This window comes from Aulostomus chinensis, chromosome 4 (genome assembly GCF_037954235.1).
Source record: "Aulostomus chinensis isolate RoL2024-O1b breed Wild chromosome 4, RoL_Achi_v1.0, whole genome shotgun sequence".
NCBI lineage: Eukaryota > Metazoa > Chordata > Actinopteri > Syngnathiformes > Aulostomidae > Aulostomus > Aulostomus chinensis.
This window is the reverse complement of record NC_141323.1, coordinates 10,892,265-10,914,608: the sequence shown is the minus strand read 5'-3', so window position 1 is coordinate 10,914,608 and position 22,344 is coordinate 10,892,265. Positions and strand designations below refer to the sequence as shown.

At 50.0% G+C, this 22,344-nt stretch overlaps 3 protein-coding genes across 6 annotated transcripts in view; 2 read left to right on the top strand and 1 right to left on the bottom strand.

The window, feature by feature from the left end:
• Positions 1–92: 92 nt before the first annotated feature.
• On the top strand, positions 93–6,989 carry kcnj8 (potassium inwardly rectifying channel subfamily J member 8). Its single transcript, XM_086201731.1, has 6 exons — positions 93–570; positions 1,446–1,594; positions 2,877–3,037; positions 4,489–4,628; positions 4,728–4,944; positions 5,738–6,989. Exons 1-6 carry the CDS (start codon positions 227–229, stop codon positions 5,987–5,989), a joined length of 1,263 nt encoding a protein of 420 aa, XP_086057857.1. The 5' UTR covers positions 93–226; the 3' UTR covers positions 5,990–6,989.
• Positions 6,990–7,098: 109 nt separating this feature from the next.
• Positions 7,099–14,305, top strand: echdc3 (enoyl CoA hydratase domain containing 3). The gene is made up of 6 exons (XM_086201733.1): positions 7,099–7,346; positions 7,758–7,879; positions 9,332–9,429; positions 9,564–9,764; positions 9,851–10,029; positions 10,373–14,305. The coding sequence occupies exons 1-6, from the start codon at positions 7,222–7,224 to the stop codon at positions 10,524–10,526; spliced, it is 879 nt and encodes a 292-aa protein (XP_086057859.1). The 5' UTR covers positions 7,099–7,221; the 3' UTR covers positions 10,527–14,305.
• The window catches only part of usp6nl (USP6 N-terminal like), a 65,040-nt gene continuing 54,178 nt past the window's right edge, over positions 11,483–22,344 (bottom strand). For all 4 annotated transcript variants that reach the window (XM_086201729.1, XM_086201730.1, XM_086201727.1 and 1 more), the window contains 9 exons: positions 21,654–21,761; positions 21,227–21,336; positions 20,345–20,393; positions 19,638–19,758; positions 19,317–19,411; positions 18,916–18,981; positions 18,627–18,726; positions 18,381–18,533; positions 11,483–14,998 (listed from right to left, as the gene is read on the bottom strand). In XM_086201729.1, the coding sequence (XP_086057855.1) occupies positions 13,464–14,998; positions 18,381–18,533; positions 18,627–18,726; positions 18,916–18,981; positions 19,317–19,411; positions 19,638–19,758; positions 20,345–20,393; positions 21,227–21,336; positions 21,654–21,761 (2,337 nt within the window). In that variant the 3' untranslated portion in view covers positions 11,483–13,463. The remainder of the gene's footprint in view (positions 14,999–18,380; positions 18,534–18,626; positions 18,727–18,915; positions 18,982–19,316; positions 19,412–19,637; positions 19,759–20,344; positions 20,394–21,226; positions 21,337–21,653; positions 21,762–22,344) is intronic.

Below are 22,344 nucleotides of genomic sequence, written 5' to 3'. Positions count from 1 at the left end.
TCATGGGGTAACGGGTTTTTTTTTTTCATGGCCTCGGTGCGTCCGTGAATGCAGCGCCATCCTGGTCTGACCGGGTCTGGACCCTGAAGTTGGACTACGTCAACAGGAGATCCGTCCCAGCCCTCAGAGCAGAGAGCAGCTCACTCCCCCTGCAGGTGATCATGTTGCTCCCGCGCGTAAAGACGCACTAACGGAGCGGCGTTTTTCCGGGACGAACTTGAAGAGGATGCTGGCGAGGAAAAGCATCATCCCGGAGGAGTTCGGTCTGCCGGGGCTCGTCTCCCGTCTGCCCCGCAAACCGGTGTTCAGGGACCGCGTGAACAAGGCGCGCTTCATCGCCAAGAACGGCTCCTGCAACTTGGCTCAAAAGAACATCCGCGAGCAGGGCCGGTTCCTGCAGGACGTCTTCACCACGCTGGTGGACCTGAAATGGCGGTTCACGCTGGTCATCTTCACCACCACCTTCGTCAGCAGCTGGCTGCTGTTCGCCATGAGCTGGTGGCTGGTGGCGTTTGCGCACGGAGACCTGGACGCGGAGCTGAACGGGACCCACTGCGTCACCGATGTCAAGTAAGAACACGAAAGTAGGAAATAAAGAGTTTTAGATGGTGTGTGTGTGCTCGTGGGGGGGGGGGGGGGGGGATCTGACGGACAGACATCCATCCTGTCTCACTGCCTCCGTGTTTCCACCCTCCGCTTCCTCCATTTTCTGTCCGGAGGGAGAGCGCAGCTCGCTGCTGCCGTCAGGTTTTTGTTTCGTTGTTGCTGAAGGGAACAAACTTTCCTCAGGAGGAGAAGGAACCCTGCGGCGCCGCCTCTCCCTCTGGGTCTCTGGAACATTCCCTCCTCTCGCCCTCATCCACCTTTCCAGTTCTAACTTTCATTTTCACCCCACCTCTTTTCTGTCTCTTCTTTTTTTGTTCCTGTCAAGAACAACAACAAAAAAAGCTTCTCCTAAGGAACATCCCAATCGTTTACAGAACCCTGAAGAACATTTTTAAGACTTCCTCTGGTAGTTCTGAAAGTTTTGTCGTTTCTTTAACGTGAAGTCAGGATGTAGAAGTGCTGATCTGATCCGAGCGCGTTCCTGCTGCTGTAACTTCTGGTTCCCACTGTTCTTTAAAGGGCAGCCAGCAATATTTCATATTCAGGATGTTTTGGGAACTGTAAGGGGACAGTGGGGGGAACATCGGGGGGATGTTCTCGTGGATCTCTACACTGTCTTCATCGACTACGACGAGAGGAAACTCTACGGAACCTTAGAGGAATATGTTCCCCTCTGTTATGCCCTGAAGATTCCCAGAACATCCTGAATGTTCCCTGAGGAAAAGACTGTTCGGAACCCCTCTAAAACTTGTTGTAACACCGTGAATGAACGTATTTGCTCTGCGTATTCTGTGGGTGTAAATCAGGCATCGAGGGTCATATCTTTTACTCTCCTGCAGGTCGTTCACCTCAGCCTTCCTGTTCTCCATCGAGGTTCAGGTGACCATCGGCTTCGGAGGGCGTATGATCACGGAACAGTGTCCAATTGCCATCACCGTTCTCATCTTACAGAACATCGTGGGACTCATCATCAACGCTGTCATGCTGGGTACGACTCAACAAAGGCTCACGGCCGCTGACAGATGGCTAACACCGGCTGTAACACAGCTAACAGAGGCTATCCGATGGCTAATACAAGCTGTAACACTGCTAACAGGCTATCAGATGGTTTAATACAGACTACAACACTGCTAACACATGGCTAACCTGGGCTATAACACTGTGAACAGAGGCTATCAGATGGATAACACTTGCTAGGACACTGCTAACAGGCAATCAGATGGCTAACACAGGCTATAATGCTGCTAACAGGTGGCAAACCTGGGCTTTAACAATGTTAACAGAGGCTATCAGATGGACAACACTCGCTAGAACACAGCTGACAGGCAATCAGGTGGCTAACACAGGCTAGAACGCTGCTAACAGATTGCTAACACAAGCTATAACACTGTTAACAGAGGCTATCAGATGGATAACACCAGCTGGAACACAGCTGACAGGCAATCAGATGGCTAACACAGGCAATAACGCTGCTAAATCATGGCGAACCTGGGCTATAACACTGTTAACAGAGACGATCAGATGGGTAACGCTCACCATGACACTGCTAACAGCCTACCAGATGGCTAACACGGGCTATAACACTGTTACCAGAGACCGACACAGGCCAAAACTTTAAGAGATAGCTAACACAAGCTGTAACACTAACAGAAACTAACACTAGTTAGAGCACTGCTAGTAGAGGGTAACATTGACTATAACGCTGCTAACTCAGGCGGGCAAACAGACAAAACCAGAGGAGGTTAATATTTCAACAGATAAGCAACATTAAATTAGCCGCACACGAACAGTGAAGACAAATTGACAAAACTAGCCAAAACTGGAGAGGAACAAACTTTTATTGGTGTAGTGAAAGAGTTAACTCCTCATTGTCGCCACAAACGCCACAGTTCCACAGAATTGTCCTTTAATTCTGCTGCCCTCAAGTGTTCAGAGCAGTTAATGCAGATTTAAGTTTCCCAATTTTTCGGGCGGGGGGGGGGGGGGCTTCTATGTTTATTCATGTCAGCTAATCTCGGGTCAGATTGATGTTCGTGACCTTCGGTTGTGTGGATTTTCCAGCATCTGTGTTTCATCCAAATATTCACATGTAAAATACCTCTCATTGTTCGGTTGCTTCTCGGTCACGTGACCCTGAAACTCCGGATCGGGACCAGAGAGCGTTTCTGGACCGGAACGCCTCGATTGATAGGAGTGGACAGTTTCAATTTACAGAAGGTCATAAACTTATCCTCCTGAGCATCAACCGATTGCGTTCTTCACTCCCACAGGTTGCATTTTTATGAAGACTGCTCAGTCCAACCGCCGAGCAGAGACTCTGATCTTCAGCCGTCACGCCGTGATCGCCGTCAGAAACAACAGACTGTGTTTCATGATCCGGATCGGAGACCTGAGGAAGAGCATGATCATCGGCGCCACCGTCCGGCTGCAGGTGCGTTCCTGTTCTTTGAGTGGTCTCTTCCCCCCTTAGGTACGATTCCAGGAGAGGGCGCGGCTGCACGTCTCACATTTCCGGTCACATGTTATTCTGCTGGTTGCTCACCATACGTGGCCTGTTGTTTTCACCATGACGGAAAAAAAGGTTTCTAAAGGCCTTAAATGTCAATTAAACATCTTAAAACGACAGTGAGGGCGGCACGGTGGTGCAGTGGTCAGCACCGTCGCCTCACAGCAAGAAGGTTGTGGGTGGAGCCCCGGCTGCAGCACGGGGTCTTTCTGGGTGAGTCTCCATGTTCTCCCTGTTCCTGCTGGGTTCTCTCTGGTACTCCAGCTTCCTCCACAGTCCAAAGACATCAAGAGGGACCAGGTTAATCCAGACTCTAAATTGACCGTAGGCGTGGCTGGGAGAGCCAATGGTTGTCTGTCCAGGGGGAAGGCTGCCTCTCCCCCGTAGCCGCTGGGATAGGCTGCATATCAGGGCACCATTAAATGTGCCTAATTTCTGACTTGAGGGTTTTGTCCGTCGAAATACGGACAAAATGTGTCGTTTGACGCAGTCTGAAGTGCGATCATTGTTGCTTTTCAATCTCCTCCAATTAAAATGATTTAGAAGACGTTGAAAGTTGTATTTGTGTGAGTTTCAGGCTCATGCTAGCGAAGGAAAGTCGCTAAGGTGCCACTGGCTCCCCACAGAGCGAGTGTGGCTAATGCCATCGAGATGAATTTAGCTCGGTGCTATGAGCAAAACAATCTTACTAAAATAGATTCTCGATCGCGTTCAGGCGGCAGTGGTCAGCACCGTCGCCTCCCAACGAGAAGGTTCTGGGTTCCAGCCCGGGCTCTGACTGTGTGGAGTCTGCATGTGCTTCCTGTGCCTGCGCGGGTTCTATCCTGCGACCCTGAACAGGATAAGCCGAAGAAAATGGATGGATGGGTGGCAGGGGGTGGAGCCTATCCCAGCAGCCTTCCCCCTGGACAGGTCACCAGTCTATCGCAGGGCCAACACATACAGACAGACAACCATTGGCTCTCACAGCCACACCTACAGTCAATTTAGAGTCTGGATTAACCTGGTCCCCTCTTGATGTCTTTGGACTGTGGAGGAAGCTGGAGTACCAGAGAGAACCCAGCAGGAACAGGGAGAACATGGAGACTCACCCAGAAAGAACCCGTGCTCCAGCCAGGGCTCCAACCCGGAACCTTCTCGCTGTGAGGCGACAGTACTCCCCGCTACCCTTGACGGGATATGTGGAAAAAAAATGGATGGATGAACACGTTCAGTGGTGTAATATTACAATATTAGTATAGTAGCTTAGCGCGGTAGCTAAATAGAGTCGACGTTATACCAAATACTTGACTAAAATGCCGTACAGTTGAAATGTTGTGAGGTAAGAACGCCACTAGGTGATGCTGCGGAGGTCACCGTCTGACGGTTTGCCGCAGGTGGTGAGGAAGACCACAACTCCCGAGGGGGAAGTGATCCCCATACACCAGATCGACGTCCAGACTGAGTCGGCCGTGGCCAGCAACAGCCTCTTCCTCCTCGCCCCCCTTATCATCTGCCACATCATCGACAAGAACAGGTAAGAGGACCGCCTGACGTGGGCGGTTTTTCACCTGTGTTCGCCAGAACGTTGGCGTGTCGACCATAAACCCATAATCCTGTTCCGTGCGATTCCTAGTCCGCTGTACGACCTGTCGGCCATGGAGCTGCAGTGCAGCGACCTGGAGGTGATCGTCATCCTGGAGGGGGTCGTGGAGACCACGGGGATCACCACGCAGGCCCGAACCTCCTACATCTCCGAGGAGATCCAGTGGGGCCATCGCTTTGTTCCCATAGTGACGGAGGAGGAGGGGGTGTACTCGGTGGACTACTCCAAGTTTGGAAACACGGCCAGGGTGAGGACGCGAGCGGCTTTTCTTTTCCTTTTCAGCGCAGCTTTAATTCTTTTTCATAAACTTTTCTTATCCCGGCCGCTTCTGGGTCAGTCGATCTGGACCAGCATCTGAACTGGAGAGATCGGCCTCGGGACGGGAATCGAGAACCGGTTCTCTTGGAATCATTTGCCAATTTTGCCAAGCGCAGCAAGCAGGAAACATGGCGCCCAAGTGGTGCCAACGCCGGAAAGTTTTTGTCACATTTCACGAGAAGGGATGACAACAGGCAAACTTGCATTCTTTGTGAAGTGGATCTTTCATCAAAGGCAGGGAATGCTAGCAGTGCAGCAGCGGCAACGTTAGCACGCCCTCTGCCGTTAACGTTGCAGGGAACCGACCAACCGAATGAGAATCGATAAGAAAATCAACAACGAACCGAATCGTGAAGCAAAATCCAAAATTAAGTCTGAATTCTTGCTTGTGTGGTACGTCGCTTTGGACAAAAGCCTCTGCTAAATGAAATTGTAGAATTGTAGAAAATGGAATCGGAAAAATCGCATCCATCCCCGTCCCGAGATGGGACTCGCTTCCGTTTATCTTTTGTTGATACGGACGCCGTCCTGGATCTGACGTGAATGTTTCAAGGCAGAAATCACGGTTCTTTTCTTGTCCTGTCAAATTCATCTTTTCTGTCTCCGGATCAGCACCGAACCTTGGTTAGAACCTGCTTCGCCATCGAGTCACTTGGTGTCAGGTGTTCCGGGTCCTGGTCCCTTCGCGCGACTCAATGTGGTTTGTGTTCCCGCTCTGCCAGGTGGCGACGCCCCGCTGCAGCGCCAGAGAACTGGACGAGAAGCCGTCCATCCTGATCCAGACGCTCCAGAAGAGCGAGCTGTCGCACCAGAACTCGCTGAGGAAACGCAACTCCATGCGACGCAACAACTCCATGCGTAAAGGCGCCGGGAGCAGCGGGAGCCTGCGGCGGAACAACTCGGGGCTCGTCTCCTCCAAAGTCCAGTTCTTCACCCCCTCAGACGGGGGCCAGAGCGTGAACGCTGTCACCTGACATCAGGCCCGCCGCCTGCTGGCCGCCCTGGTCCTCCTGGTGGGAAGGAGGGTCCTGGGCGCGTCCTCGGCCCCGATGGGACTCCTCCTCTTCAGTCTTTTCCCAGCTTTGTCTCAACACGTCACCCAACGCTCCAGCTAACGTCACACACGCATCATTAGACACGCGGCGCCCAGCAGACGGAGCTGCCGCAGGTTCCCGGACGTCCCTCTTCCCCTCCGTCCTTCCTTCTTCGTTTCACCTGAATCCCAGCTGGAGGTCGGAGGGATCCGGATCCGGTCAGCACCGGGTCTGCGTTCAGCGGTCGTAACTTTCCCAGTGTAAATGTGCTATGCTAATTGAAAGCCATTGACTGAAGCTCCGCCCCCTCCCCACCCTTTTGAGCTTTTGTAGTTTTATTTCTAAATAAATATGTCACGCGACAGGAACGCAGTACTTGTACTGCAGTACAGCGGCTGGAGGGCTTGAGCCGGGTTCAAGTCAGCTTTTCAAAACGGCGCTGGAGAGGAGGTTGTGGTCGGACATCAAAGTCATCCCTTTCTCTGTGTGACGTCGCCTGAATCCTCTCACCTGAGCGCCTGCGGGCTCCGTCCTCCAGTCGCAGTCTGCAGCCCGGACTCACCGCTGTGTATTTGTACCATCGCGGTTCCAAAAAGTGATATTCACCGTCTCAAGTCATGATTTTGCTGCCATCAGAAATATAAAACAGTGAGCGAGAAATGTTACATTTAGTCAAGTTGCAGTATTAGCGAGGTACTGTAGTTTTCCCACTTTCTTCTACTCCACAGTACTTTGTGTACTTTGTACTCAGTTTGAGGGTTGTGCTGGTTTCTGAAGCGTCACATCGGATCCGTGTTCTGGTGCTGGAGTTCATCCAGGAAGGGAGCAGCGACATCGAACCTTTGGACTCTAAACGGACTTTGACTGTCAAACTTGGACTTCTGTCACTCCGGGGTTTCTGATTATTTGAAGTCATTAAAGTCAACATTCTTTCTTCTGAACAGAAATCTTGTCCTCTGTCTTTGATCCGTTCTCTCAGTCATGAAGGAAACTGTCAAACCCCTAAAAGACTCCAAGTATCAAGAACGAACGGTGGTTCTTACCGATGTTCTTGTCATTGTTTAACGGACCGTTACGGAAATCTGGAGCGTTCATCGAGGTTACGTCACAGAAAACGCGATGACGTTCCGTAGCAGGAAGTGCCGCTCGCCAGCTGTGCGCGTGAGACCAACATGGCCGGTAGTCTCGTCCGCCGAGTCCTCCGGACCTGCAGGTCACCGCCGCTGACCGGGACTCGGTTCTACTGTCAGGCGGAACCGGAACCACTGACGATTCGGCAGCAGAGCGACGGGGTCAGGTGAGTCGGCGTGTCGCGTCACTGTCGCGTGTTCGAGCTGAGGCGAGAGCCTCGGTCACCAGCGGCGACACTGCTGCACCCTGAGACGGAGGATCGAGTCCCGCTCCAGGAAGAAACCGTCGGGACTTCGGTTCTGGTTTGAGCTGCAGGCGAGGCCGTTTGTGGGAGCCGAACCTCAGGAAGAGAGCAGACGGAAAGTTTGACGGGGTTTAGTTGCAGTCAGTCAGCGTGGAAGCTGAAGGGGAGCGCGCAAGCTCCTGTGTCTGGTCCTCATTCTTATTTGCGGTCTTTAACGGAGTTTCACGTCGTCAGCAGGAACAGTGAACTTTGTCGCCTTCACGGAGCACCGGAGGTCGATTTGTTTGTTTTGATGTGTCACGTGGTTAGAATTCCCTGGCGTGTCGCCTGCAGGAGGATCCTGCTGAACAACCCCGGCAGGAGGAACGTCCTGTCCCTGGCCATGCTGGAGGCCCTGAGAGGAGACATCCTCGCTGACGTCCACAGTGACGAGCTCCGAGTCATCGTCATAGCAGGTAACGGTTGGAGCCCCGCCCATTAGCGTACGTGTTTCTTTACTCTACCAATCAGAAGTGTGGACACACCTTCTCGTGACATGTCTGTTCTTTATTTTCATGACTGTTTACATTGTCGATGGTCACTGAAGGCATCCGAACTATGAATGAACACCTACAGAATTCTGTAGGAAACCAAAGTGTGAAATAACTGCAAACATGTTTGATATTTTAGATTCTTCCAAATCGCCTCCCTTTGCTTTCATCACTTCTCTGCTCACTCTTGGCGTTCTCTCTCTGAGCTTCACGAGGTCGTCTCCTGAAACGGTTCTACGGACTTGAGGGGTTCCAGAGGCGCCGAGCACTTGTTGGCCCTTTGGCCTTCGCTCTGCGGTCCATCTCATCCCAAACATCCGGATTGGGTTCACTGGAGGCCGGGTCATCGGGCGCAGCCCTCTGTCCCTCTCCTTCTTGGTTTAATAGCCCCGACAGGCCGGAGGAGTGTTTGGGGTCGTCGTCGTCACGCTCACTGGGTTTTGCGACTGCGCTTTGGGACGCATTCAAAGTTTGTGCAGTTTTCTGGACTGACTGACCTTCAGTTCTTGGAGTCATGATGGACGGAGGTTTCTCTTCACTGGGCTGATTGGTTCTTGCCATAGCTTGAATTCTACCAGTGGTCAAACAGAGCTGTCAGCTGTGTAGCAACCTGACTTCTGCTCAACACCACTGATGCTCCCGACCCCATTAGGAAGGCGAGAAATTCCACAAACGAACCCTGACGAGGCGAACCTGAGAAGCGAAACCATTTCAGGTGACGACATCATCAAGCTCGTTGGGAGAAGGGCGAGGGTTGGCAGCGCCGGCGACGAAGCAGAGGGAGGCGACTTTGAGGAATCTGAAATCTAAAACAGATTTTGTTGAGTTTGTTTTCTTTGTAGCAGAGGTCCATGTGTTCATTCCCAGTTGCGGTGCCTTCAGTGGGAATCTACATTGTAAGCAGTTGTGAAAATGAAGACAAACCAGTAAATGTGGGGGTGTCCAAAGTCGTGTGTGTGTGTGTGTTCATCATGCAATGGTACCAAACTGGTGTGAAATGTATTTGGGTTTCTTGGACACGTGCGCACACACAGATGACAGAAATGTCCAATCAGTGGAAGTGTTGAGTTCAAACTCAGGTGTGAACTCAGTCAGCAGGTGTGTGTCGCCCACCTGCTGCAGTGGTGTTTTTGTAAGTGTTTGACTGTGTCGTCACAATGAGTCAACGTGTGTGTGTGTGTGTGAATATGTCGAGCTGGACTGGGGACAAGTAGGGGGGTCTGGGTTTGATGTTGCTGGGGTGAATCATGTTATCTGTGTTCCACTGATCAGGGCTTTGTGTGAGCTCCTGTCAGGGTGGAATGAGGTCAGAGTTGGTGGAAGTAATAATTCTGAGCTGAGTTTGTGTGTGTGTGTCTGTGTGTGTTTTTGTCTCAGCCAAAGGTCCGGTGTTTTCTTCTGGACATGACCTGAAGGAGCTGACGTCTGCTCAGGGACGGGATTATCACACTCGGGTGTTTCGTACCTGTACGGAGGTGTGTGTGTGTGTGTGTTGTTGTGGTGGTGGTGGTGATGTCAATAAAGATTTGCCTGAATGTGTGTTTCAACAATGTCTCATTGCTGTGTTGTATTTGACATTGAAATCTCTGCTGTCTTCATGTGGTTGCAGGTGATGACTCTCATCCAGGACATTCCTGTTCCGGTGATCGCCATGGTGAACGGCGTTGCCACGGCGGCTGGTTGCCAGCTTGTCGCGAGCTGCGACATTGCTGTGGTGACGGAGAAGTCGACATTTGCCACGCCAGGTGTCAATGTGGGTTTGTTTTGCTCTACACCGGCGGTGGCGATTGGTCGAGCTGTGCCCCGGAAGGTGAGGAGAGTTGCTGAGGAAGTTCAGTCTTCCAAAAAAGGAAAAATGTTAAAAGCACAGTGGGGGAAAGTGTATTTTTTTTCCAGGTTGCCATGGAGATGCTCTTGACTGGGATTCCCATCTCAGCCCATGATGCTTTGCTGCATGGTCTGGTCAGTAAGGTGGTACCGGAGGAGCGGCTGGAGGAGGAGACGTTGGCCATCGCCAGGCGGGTGTGCCAGGCCAGCCGACCTGTTGTTGCCCTGGGCAAGGCCACGTTCCAAAGGTGGGATGGTGGTGGAGGTCACTTCTTGCTTGTGAGATCTGTGTGAACTTGTGGATGGTCAGGAGTTTGAGCCTGAACAGAATACTTCCATGGTAAAGTAGTTTGAAGTTAGTTTGGATGACTTTTGTACAGTAAGCTTCCCACCTGCTGGTGTTGTTTGCGCTAAGCTAAGCTAAGCTAAGCTAAGCTAAGTAGTCTGGGTTTTGGTTTCTTAACGCAGTGCAGTGGAGAGACGAGTGACTGATCAATGTTTCCTGAAACTGGCGTGTCACTTTCACACCCCAGCTCAACCTTGAGAAGCTACGTCACACACACGTGTTTGTGTTGTGTTTTGTCTCCGAAGGCAAATGGCTCAAGGTCGAGATGCTGCCTACGCCACAGCCTCTGGGGTGATGGTGGATAATCTGGCCCTGCGAGACGGTCAGGAGGGGATCCGAGCCTTTGTGGAGAAACGCCGGCCGCTTTGGAGCCACAAAAGAGACAAAGCTCATGACTGATGGCCCGTTGTGGTGCTGGACTGCCACCAGTGTGGAGGGACTGAGGTGTAAATGTTTGGTTTGGACTCAAACTGTTTTGTGCCTTTGGAGCTCTACTGCAGGGAGGAGTGTGTTTCCAGACGCTCCTCCCTCATGTGTGGGAGGACCATGTGGGAGGAGTTTCCTTTGTTCTTCCTGAGACTGGAAAAGGTGAAAGGATGTGTGGTAACCAGTAAACTCAACTGGTGGATTCATGATGCTGTCCTCTGGCTGGCCTCTGGCTCCCGTGACCAATGTAATGTCGTCATGGCAGCTGGAGGTTCTGTTTACTTTTGCTAAGTCGTCAGAAAGCAGTGGAAGAGTCAAGCTGGTGGAGAGTTGTGAGGTTGTGTGTCTGGGTATGTGTGGATGTCGATGGGCACGGTTTCACTGTCAGGACTGATGAGTGTGTAAACAGTGTGTTTCCAAATCCATGCCACGATGTTCCAGTGTTTGTGTGTGTGTGTGTGTGTAAAGGTGGGGAAGTGAATCAGCTTGATTGCAGGTGAACTGCTTGTCTACTAATATGAAGGCGGCAGCACAGAGAAATGAGTGGACTTTTTAGTGATTGATTGATGTGTTGTAATCAGTATTTGGAGAAATTGCTTGAGAGGTGTTTTTTGAGTGAGAGACTGTTTGTTTGTTTGGTGGGTGGTGGGGTTGTGAACATGATTCTGTATTTGTCCGTTCGTTAGTTTAGTCATGACTTAATGAATTGTTTGAGATGTCAGGTAACAAGCAAGCAGTGATGAGGGGGGAGTTGCAAACATGGTCCACTTGTCACAAGTGATTGTGGAGGTGGTTGCTGATTAAATTGTGATGTGATCCTGCAGACCAGAGTGTTTCCAGTTTGTGTGGGTGGGTGTTTGTTTGTTTTGGGGGTATTGAGCTGCAGCTGTACTACTCCACCAGGGGGTGGTGTTTCCTCATGAGCTGGATGGAGTGAACACCAACAGATGCATTTGAGAGACGTTTCCCCCAGCAAGGTCCCCAATGACATGCAGAAGTCAGTTTTTGGTCTGTCTCTGTTTATTTCGCAAAGAATGGGAGTGGCTTTGAATGATTTGAAAAGTAAAGGGAATGTAAGGAAGTACGACAGACAGACAGTGACCAGGTTGGGGAGTGGTGTTGGTTCTTCAGAGCCTTGGGGTGTCAATGCTGTTGACCTGGACTGTGGGTCACAGCCGCTACTGATTGCTCAGGTGCTTGTTGTAATCAGTGAGGTTGGTGGCAGCTGTGAGTCCCCTGGGTATTTCAGCGTGTGACCCACACTAGAGCGTCAGCGAGAGCGTCGGCCGGGCGTCGGGCACCTGGGCTAAGACCACGTGGGCAAAGACCGGCGAGTCGACCTGTGCGAGTCCACCAGCGGGGCCGCCCATCCACAAACAATACAGCAGAACTCGACTCAACTCTCGCCTCTCTCCACTGCTCGGACTCCATAACCTTTTGCCACGTGGCAGCCTCTGTCTGCTCCAACCTGCTGCCGCCGCCTCACTCTGCTCCTTTGCTCCACACATCTCCAAAAGATCGCCTATTCCTCCCTGCCAACTGATGCCTTCAACACCTCCTCCAACCAAGCTCCAGTCACCCCCCAGCTCAAAATACCCAGGTTCACCTTTCCAGGCCCATCACACCTCTGCCATTCCTGTCTCTAACAACCCCACTGACTACTGGCAAACCCACTCCAACAAACCCACACAGTCTCTGAACTCTGCATCTCACAACGACTCCCATGGTGGTGCCCATCCAACATCACAGCACTAACAAGCGTCTCTATCACACAGCTTATGAACAGGACTACCCCAGTGGTCAGTGCCCTACCCTTCACCTTATACACCACCCTACTCCGTACACTCACACGGCTTCTCCCCAGCCTCTTCCTCTTTGTCCTCGGACATGGAATGACTCAGAAGATTAAAGACCTTCACCTCACAGTCAATACTTAGCACTCACAACATCAAATCCTGGGTCGTGCTCACTTAGGATGACACGATACACAAACAAACTGCCACTGCTTCTGCCACAACACACCAGCACCTGCAGCCAATCGCACTTCCTAAGGTCCACCACCGTTCCAAATTCGCACTTTGGACCAAAGCATCCACGAAAGGACATTGGACACATGACAAAATAAGTAAACACAACCACCTCTGACTGAGAGGTCCAGATGTCACCACAACCTTCAAACATGGGACAAAGAAACACAACCTTGCATATGACACGACTTAAAGGCGCCAAGTCCAAATCTACATGATTCTTCTTAAAACCCACAAAACTACCACACTGCACCAGCCTCAACCCTTCATTTACCCAACACACTGTACTTCACATTAGCTACAGCATGACACATCAGCTAATCTGAACCAAACTCAGCCACAGCCCCAAACAAGCCACCGAACCTGCTCCCTCAACTCCAGGGGAGCGTCACAAATCACAACGGACCAATGCATCGTCCCAGCTCTCTTATTCTACGACAGAACACAGTATTATTTCTTGGAAACAAAAAACAACATTTGCAAGCATATACAGTTAATCAAACTCTACTGTAAATATCCAGAAGGAATATCAAAAAATCAGTGTGGATCAAAACAGACCACACAACACTCCCCTGCTACTGAGAACATATTCACAAAACCAATTTACAGATCAGGCTCTAAAAGATATACATATATTGTCTCCTTTTTGGGTTAATGATTTACATCCAAAAATACTATTACATCTTCAGTCGTTTGAATTTTCACCAAGCGATCAATAAAAAGGTGAAATGCCAGTGTGTCCCGCACCGCTTCCAGACGGCGCCACAGTCAAACGGTCAGTACTTCACACAGAAAGACAAGAACAACCTCCCCACAGGGCCAGTGACTACACCTCAGTTTGTGGATTTTTTTTTTGTCCAAACAGTGTCGGAACATCATTCCATCACAACAACATAGACTCCTGCATGGCAAACGCCTCCTGTGCGTGCCTGTAGTGTTGTCCTCCAAAAAGCTGAGGGGCCTGTTGCCGTATGACGGGCTGCCGCTCCTGGAACTGCGTCCTGTAATGGAGCACGCCGTCTGGGGGGAACGTGAACTCCTGCACCGGAGACATCTGAGCTCGCTGAAAGCTGGGCGAGCGAGGCATCCCACCCGGGGATTGAGGGAGCAGCTCATCATCCACCGCTCGCTGCAGCCCCACTTCTGGTTGACCATGCAGGTTGGATTCACCTCTTCTCTGACCCTCAAACCTGTAGTCCGCAGGAGGGAACGCCTGTGCGGTGGAGGTGAACTTTTGAAAGTAGATCGGGGTGGCGCTCCCCTGGGGCTCCAACTGTACAGACTGCTCCAGGGGAGGTCTGATATGACAGGGGTTGTGAGCAGAGCCAGGCGGCAGCTGCCTGCGGTACGTGGCAAAAGAATTGTTCGCCAAAACCCTCTCCGGAGAGACGTTGTTGGGCAGCCGCCGGGTGGTCGCGTACATCTGTTCGCCATACGCCGTACCAGAGGGTGAGGGAAGTCGGGTGGGCGGACCGTAGTGTCTCTCCTCTCCTCGGTGGTCCAGGCTGACACTGTAGGCAGGGTGAAAGATGGGGACCTCCGTAGTAGTTCTCCCCGGGGAGTGCTGTCGCAGAGGGGTGTGGAACTGGCTCTGACCACCAGGATAACCAGACTGCAACCCTGCCAGATTGTTGTGAGAAAATGGAGGAAAAGGCTGTTTGGCCATTCTGGGCCCGGACGCAACGGACCCATGGTGGGGACTACCCTGCTGGAAGGATGTTACACTAAAAGGGGTCTCGCTCCGAGGGGTCCTCATTCTGGACGGAGGTCTCTCGAGCTCCAAAATCTCAAAATCCTGCTCCAGCACTCCCGGGACATTATCATACTGGGACGCGTTGGAGCCACGGTCGGAACCGGGGACAAAGCCTTTGGAACGCGGCCTACGCTGGGTCTGTGCAGCAGCAGCAGCGTCAGGACTGGAGGGGGCCGGCGACACCCCTCTGCTCAGCTGGACCTCCCGGGCCGCCATCGCTTTGGCAGCTTCTAGTTTGGTCTCTGAGGGTTTGAACCAACGGGGAGTGATCTCCCTCCGTGAAACGGGGGCTGCATCAGAGTTGTGGTTGGCAGTCACGGGGCCCTGGGCCTTCCCTCTGTCAGCTGAGGTGGACTGCGATGGGGTTGCCCCCCTCTCGGGAGTGGCAGACTGCTTCTGCTGCTCGCCTGACATCTCCCCAGAACCTCTCGAGCGCGCGTCCCTCTTGTCCGCCTTGTGGTGACGGATCGGCTTGTCCAACGAATCCCGGCGTAACCTACTGGGGGGACGGCTATCCCGCTGGCGGTCTGGGACGGTACCGGGTTCCTCAGGAGGCTCAGCAGGTTCCACGTGGCTTTGACCATTGGCCACGTGGTTCGCCGTGGCACTCGCCCGCTCAGGAGGAAGCTGCCCCAGAGGCTTCTTGGGAAACTCGTCCTCTTTACCTGCAGGATGAAAACGGCAGAGACGTATTAGAAGACCGTGGGAAACTCAGCCAAACCGTGATGGTTGAACACTGTGGTGCGGGTTCACATCAGATGAGGAGTCACAACGGGGGACATGGATTCATGCAATATCACTGCCAAAGAGAGGTCAAAGAAAAGATTCACAACAACACAAACTCTCCACAGGCAAAGACAGAGGAAACATCAGAAATACGGTGCGGAACCAGCTCGGTTTGGGAGTGACAAAAAAACAAAACAAAGACAAAGCTTTCCTTCAGGAATGTTAATTAGCCCTTCCCTACTGTGATCGATGGGCAATCAGACGTCCCGAGCTTGCTGCTTCCAGCTGAAATCAGATCTCACGGGAGCGCTTTAACACGTTCAGGCCAGACACGCTTAAGGCTGGGTGAGTTGGCCCGAGTCAAGCGGCAGCTGGAGGAAGCGGGAGGCTGTTCTAGGAAGTGAACTTGCTGGCTCCGGATCCACACATCAAAATCCCTGTCCGTGAAGCATGTATCCGCTAACCTTGGCCTCGTCTCCCGTTCAAACAGGCGGAGCGCCTCACCTTCTCCTGTCCGGTGTATCGCCGCATACATTGAACAGTTTCGGATCTGGGGTCGCCGTACCGGCTCACTTCTACATATTGCAAACAGACTGAAAATCACTGTTTGGCTCTGCAATTGGAATTGACCGCGGACAGAAAAAAACAAACAAAAGAACAAGCTAATGTGCTAGAAGCCAGCTTCGTAGCAGGCTCCAGCCGTCGCCTAAGCCTTGCGCAGGGGATACGCGAAACATCTACATCTTGAGTAGACTTTCGCCCCGGATAACATCGAGACTTTGTACAGAAGCTGGGCAGGGAATCGGCCAAACCTTAAATCCAACACAATGATTCTAACTGATTTAATTGCAGCCGCGTCCACGAGTTCCATTCATTGGGTCCCTCTAACAGAAAGTACTTTCGACTCATCTCTCAGTGGCGATAAGGATGCAATGATTTCCACACGTTGTTGTGCGGGGTTACTTCACGAGTCAGCGTTATTCCGCGTGACACTTTTTATGAGATGCAATAGTCTCACGCTAATCGCCTCGGGACCGTGGTGACAATCTTAGCAAAATCGGAGGTGAAGTTTATAAAAGCTGTAATAAAACCCCTTTTTCCTTTGGTCCCATCAAGGGTTTTTAAAACTTACTCGGAAACCTTAGTGTGGTCGGCTGCTGATTCTAACAAAACTTAATTCGTCCAGAGGGGTTACCGTATCTACTGATGACGGCACACGTAATCAGCTATTTGCATACTTCGGTATCCACAGCTCTTATTCAGATCATGCCAGTTGTTGTTTTGATGAGTGTCTTTATGTCAACTACTGCAGAGAGGAAGAGAGAGACACTAAATGTGAGATTCATCCGGTCAGTGTTTGTTCTACGTAAATTATAATGCTGTGGCGTCAGTGGTCAGGAAGAAAGACTCTCTGTAACTCAAACTGGGGCCAGCAGAGTTCCAAACTACCAGAAACTACAAATCTATTGTTGGAAAAAGTAGCTCATTATCTTGTCAGCGGGAAGACAAAACAAAAGGCTAGACTGGAGAGAAGCAAAGTTCCCCATCCTTCATCTCGGCTTCGGTATTAAAGCCAAAAATGACAACGGTTGATAGATTTCATCAAATCGGATGTCCAAAATCTGCCCAGGTTACTTCTGGACAACTGTGCCTCAGTGGCAAGGACGTACTGACTTGAAAAGGGCTAAAAGATGACCCGGCGGCTGTAAATTGTCCGGTGAGGAAACATATTTAAATGATTTACATTTAGAAGCTGCCAGATTAATGTGCAAAGCAGCTGTGACACAGTCGTTATCTAACAAACATAATAAGTTATCTGACTCATTAGGACAATAAATACATATATCATAAATCACACTGCTGGTGAGGCTTTAGTCAGCCACCGGAGGGCGCTGTGTCACCTTAAAGACTGCTGGCAGAGTTTGACTTGGACAAGCCTTTTGGGAATCAAGGCAGAAGACCAAGGGGAGAAAAGATAAAAGAGCAGAGGGAGTCGGCCATTCCGAGGAGCGTCGCAACTTAGAAGCGCTATGTTCTGGGGGGGGGGAGGGAGTAGGTGGAAGACTGGGTTGTCAAACTCCGAGTGCTGTTGGACAGACAGACGACAGACAGGACGGACTGAGGGACAGATGGACAGAGACATAGAGAGGGAAGACCAGTCAGGATAGCCCACCGGTTACTGTTGTAGGAGGGAATGTGGCCCCCGCCCACGGCCACACTTTTGTTGTTGTTGGCTAACATTGTTTGAAAGAAGAGGAAGAGAAAGGGAGATTAATGAGGAGACAGAGCAGGATTAGAAACACACCGCTACTACGGCTAATAGCTACAGGAAGCAGGAAGTGGCCTCCTAACACATGCTGGTGACACATCTGGCCTCCGCACCGGTCGGACCGCTATCAGGCCACAAACCACTCTCAATTCATTGATTGCAGTTGAAAGAAGGCGACCGGGAGGCATCGTCCTGTTTTAGATATTTGTCTATCAAATAAAACTTCAAATTAGTAGTATTTTACTACGAAGGAAATCTTATCACTCACCGCTAAAAGCTGTGATACTCGAAGGAGCGTTGCTTTATTAAATTAGGTAGAATTAAAAGTCTCATTAATAAAATGCGGAAATAAAAAAAAACCTGATGAAATAATAAACTTCTTTTTTTTGACCTAACGTACTTTTTGTATTATGTTTACTATTCCTTGATTTGTTCTTCTCTGTTTACATTATGTAACAGAGGGTATAAATTTGGAGATAATTAAATACAGGGATACAAAAATGAATACTTAAAAGAAGAAAATCTACATTTATGAAAAGAAATACATTTGTTTTTCTATTTCTGTATACTTTTTAAAATATCCATTTCTTTTACTTAACCTGCAAACTTGTGATCACTGCCATTTTTGTTCGGATCAATTCTTTTCTTTATTCACGAGGTGATTTATCAGTCTATTTCTGATTATGTCTGTCGTAGTTCTCCATAATCCTCAAGTCTTCTTCAGCAAGGGGACAGTAAACAGGTCGGACGGACAAAGGAGGAGACGGGACACGGATCCCTAAATGGATCCGAGCAGGTTCCGCTTGCTGAAGAAAGCCATGACATTCGGTTAAAGTTTGTGTAGAATATTTGATCCCAAACAACCTGGAGCACACAAACATTTGTTGTTAACAATCACATCTGAGTGGGAGGAGAAAACGACGCAAAAAAACAAAAAAAAAACAACACAAAAGGGAAATCTGTGTAGTGAAGTTCAGATTTACAGGAGAACACTAACAAATCGCGTGATGCCCCTGTTCAATCTGTGTGTGCGCGCGTGCGTCAAGCAGTACCTGGCGCCGGCAGCTCCAGCTTGGCCTTCCGGAGCTCCGCCATAGAAACTTGTAGCTGCTCGATCACAAAGTCGTCCTCAAAGTAGAAATCTTTCGACAAAGTCACCTGCAGGAACTCCACCAGCTCCTCCATGGACAGCTTCATGAGGTGTTCTAAGACACACACACACACACACAAGCACACAGTGAGACCCGTGTAGGACAGGAGAGTCTAAAGTCTCAACACGGACGGGCCCCGAGTCTTACTTTTGTGCAATTTGAGGACAGTGTAGGACATGGCGGGAAGAACTCGTTCACCCTCCAGGATGTAGATGTCCCAGATCCTGAGGGTCAGGGTGAAGGGGGTCTGGAAACAAGAACGCAAGTTACACACCAGACGATTTTAAAAAACTGACTTTTCTTAATCATATGTCCTCATGTGTTTAAGTGTCATGTATTTTTAATTTTGGACTCTGAAGACTGACGTGCAGATCCAATTATCGATTCGCAGTATTTTGTGTTCAGTGACGTCCCAGCGTGCTGTGGATGAACTCACTCTGTCCAGGAAGCACTGGAAGAACCACTTCATGGTGTAGAGGCTGGTCAACACCTCCTGGTTGTCCTGTAGCATGCACGCACGCGCGCGCACACACACACACACACACACGGTATACATGTTCAGTGCACAAAACAACAAGAATGCAGAAAATGTAAAAAAGAAAAAGAAAAAGCCTCACTGTGTCACGTTTATGGTATAACTCACTCACTTATCTCTGGATGGGTTTCTTTGGTCTCAGATAATATTTCAGAACCAGATTGAAGAATCACCATGGAGGGGTATAAAACTCAGGTGCTCACAAGAAAAGGATCGCAGTTTTACAGGCCCGATTTGACATTTTGGGATCACTGTTTGAATCAAAGCTTCCTTTTGGAATTTTGAGCGCGATGAAGCCTCACCAGGTGCTCTTTCAGTTTGGGCATCGTCTTCTTCAGGATGCGGTCGTGATGCTCCTGGAAACGCATCAGCTTCGGGAAGCCGGGGACAAAAAACCCTGATGGGGGGGCCACAAAGAGACAATGTCAGAAAGATTAGCACGATGTTGCTACACAGTTAAAGCGGCAGTGCGTCCGAGTCAGCGGCGTGACACAAAAACTACAGGCTCTGTTGAGAAGCGGAACCGCCTCATTTCTCAAGAAATACAACATGGACCTCAACACCAGGTGAGTGCCCACGCAGGGCCCCGCTAGAATTATCTGCGTCGAGGGCGTGTGCGTTACCGTGCATGGCGTGCTTCTGCCCTGACAGGAGTTTGACCAGAGCCCAGAAGGCGTCTTCTTCGTTCATGTAGATGAGCAGCAGGGCCGTGATCTGACTCATACCCTGGCAGTAGCCCACCTCCTACAAACACACAGCAACGACACTTTACTGGCTTGAGTGTACAATACAAGTACTTCGTAAGGTACGATTACCTTCCTAACCCTAAATATTGAAACACAGGTATCTTTGCGGTGATAGCGTGCAGCTAATTTGACCGTTTTGTCAAAACCTAAAGACCTCAACGTCTGCTCGACACGAAACGCACCGCTCCGATGGTCGGCTTTTCTTTTTTTGAGGGGTTCGTCGTAACTCTGATCCTGTCCTCGCTTGCGAGACCAACAATGGACTCGCCCGCTTTGGTTCAAGCTCAGCGTGGACGGCGCCCTCTGTTGGAATCAGATTAACAGCAACTCCGTGAAGTCATCTGCACGGAGATTTATTTAAATAAAGCTGCCGTTGGATGATTTTCCAGGACGTTTCGGGCCGGATTGAGCTGCCTGCAGTGGGGTGAAAATTAATCTGTCACTTAATGCATCCAAAAGCATTGACGAAGACATTTGAAGTCCTCCAAAAACAAATCTTCTCCTTGTCAACATCTGCCGACAAACACGTACGACCACCCCGACAACCCTGAGGGGTTTGCGGCCCAAAACTGCAGATGACTCACCATGTTGTACATGGAGTACGCCGTGAGGACGTGGAAGAGCGCCTGCTGCCTGGTAAAAAAGAAAAAATAACACAACAAAAAAACACACGGTTTAGAGTCAGAACACCGTTGTGAACCAGTCCATCCTAACAGCTTTCCAACGCTCCCCGATAAAATACACAAGCGAGCCTCCACGAACGAGGACTCGAGTGTTACTGGAGGGGTGACGGGGGTCCAAACTCTTGTCTCACAAGGTTCAGGTGTGTGAAGGTGAATGTAGAGAGCGCGAGCGCTACCGGCAGCGGTGACTCCTCTTTTTCTCTGCTTCTTAAGAACCGAGCCGCTTCACTTCCACGCCGTGAAAGTCTGCGGTTCCTGTGTTATTCTTGCACTCAACTGACTTTTCAGCAGAACAGTTTGAACCGTTTTAATTCTTGAGTCAGACTGGGAACATCAAACACGTATAATTGGTGTGCAAATGTACATTTGAAGCTGCTCTTTTGCCTCTATTTCTGTCGCTAAGTGCGAACTCCCGTCGTGTTCCTGCTCTACACTTTTCCTTTAGATTACTCATCAGTCAAAGAGCAGCAGTTTGAATTTAGATGCGTGAGTGAAGATGAGGTCTTTGCTCCGTGTGCTCAGGGAGGGATGATTATATTTTTTTCTGCAACACATGGAACAAAACAAGACATCATCCCATGATTATTCCCACGTAGGAACAACTGCTTTCCACGTCTGGACTTGAACCGCAAGAGTCAGAGTTGGTATTTTTCAATTCTTAGCCGATTACATTTCCAAGGTACAGATGAAATCAACCGGTCAATTTGAAGGAGCGCTGCAAACTGGTCAGATTCCATTGATTATAATCATGAAAGTCAGCGGCGGCTTGTGCGGGGACCTTACTTGACGTCGTAGCGATTCATGAACATGATGTGATCCCTGTAGGTGCGGTTCACATCCAAGTCGATCTGCCGGATGTCAGGGGAGAGTCCTCTGGCTCTGGCCTTCAGCTTCTGCAGACGGGGGGCGTGACAGAGTCAGAGAACCTTTCTTTATACTTGCCATTTTGTTTGTTTGTTTACCGCATGTGCCATCGACTCATAACTACCCCGACAGCAACTAAAAGCTAGCGATACGTTAAACCAGCCACCGAACCTGCTAATGGAATCCAGAATGGAAAACTAGTGATGTGCTCGAACTCACACAAACATTAGCAAGGCTGCAACACCCACATCTCGCTCACAGTAATGAAAGTGCTGCCTGCTTCTGAAGCTGCGCTGCTTTTATTAAGTAGGACTGTAAATATAGTGGCCAGATCCAGGTTTCCTACCTCATAGAAGTCTTTCTTCTCCTCCTTTATTTTAGGAATATCCAGCAGCAGACCCCACACCTCCCCTCGGAGCTGAAGGGGAATTCCCTTGTAGACCCGGCGGAACAGCTGGAGGTGGACAAACAGCAGGAGGTCATTGTTGGAGAGGCCTTCAAAGACCCGCTGCTCACCCTCCACCTTCATCACAACATGGGGTTCTACTTCCCAGTTTGACCAGCTAAAACATGACTGGGCATTCACTTCATATCAGAGGGAGAATGTTTTCATTTGCAGGGACAGTATGCCTGAGCTAGGTGAAATTCCAGGGTGTCGATTAGTTTTTCTAAAAAGGAAAAAGAAATATGGCTTTGAAACAAAAATAAATAAAACCATCAAAGTCAAATAAACCGTATTTCTTTAAAATGTTACGGCAGGGATGCGTATATGTGTATATGCGTGAGTGTTTTCTTTTCTTCAAATCAGAGTCACAGTACAATTTGGCTGCAAATGCATTTGATACGATTCTGTTGTTTTCTGCTCTTTTTATAAAAATAAATTGTATTTTGTGCCATTATGTTTCAAAATAAAAACCTCGGTCTGAGCTTTTGCACTTGAATGTAGAATCATTTTCTTTCGAGTGAACTGCTTGCCAACTGTTTTCGTATCACCAGCAATCGTTTGTGCGCTGACCCCAGAAAACACTCGGAACATC

What these genes read in the sequence shown, in the direction of transcription:
- echdc3 (XM_086201733.1), top strand. Translation starts at nt 7,222, where the DNA reads ATGGCCGGTAGTCTCGTCCGCCGAGTCCTCCGGACCTGCAGGTCACCG. An exon ending in GTCGAGCTGTGCCCCGGAAG is followed by an intron (nt 9,765 to 9,850) that starts GTGAGGAGAGTT and finishes TTTTTTTTCCAG; the next exon opens with GTTGCCATGGAGATGCTCTT. An exon ending in GGCAAGGCCACGTTCCAAAG is followed by an intron (nt 10,030 to 10,372) that starts GTGGGATGGTGG and finishes TTGTCTCCGAAG; the next exon opens with GCAAATGGCTCAAGGTCGAG.
- kcnj8 (XM_086201731.1), top strand. Translation starts at nt 227, where the DNA reads ATGCTGGCGAGGAAAAGCATCATCCCGGAGGAGTTCGGTCTGCCGGGG. An exon ending in CACTGCGTCACCGATGTCAA is followed by an intron (nt 571 to 1,445) that starts GTAAGAACACGA and finishes ACTCTCCTGCAG; the next exon opens with GTCGTTCACCTCAGCCTTCC. An exon ending in GCGCCACCGTCCGGCTGCAG is followed by an intron (nt 3,038 to 4,488) that starts GTGCGTTCCTGT and finishes GGTTTGCCGCAG; the next exon opens with GTGGTGAGGAAGACCACAAC.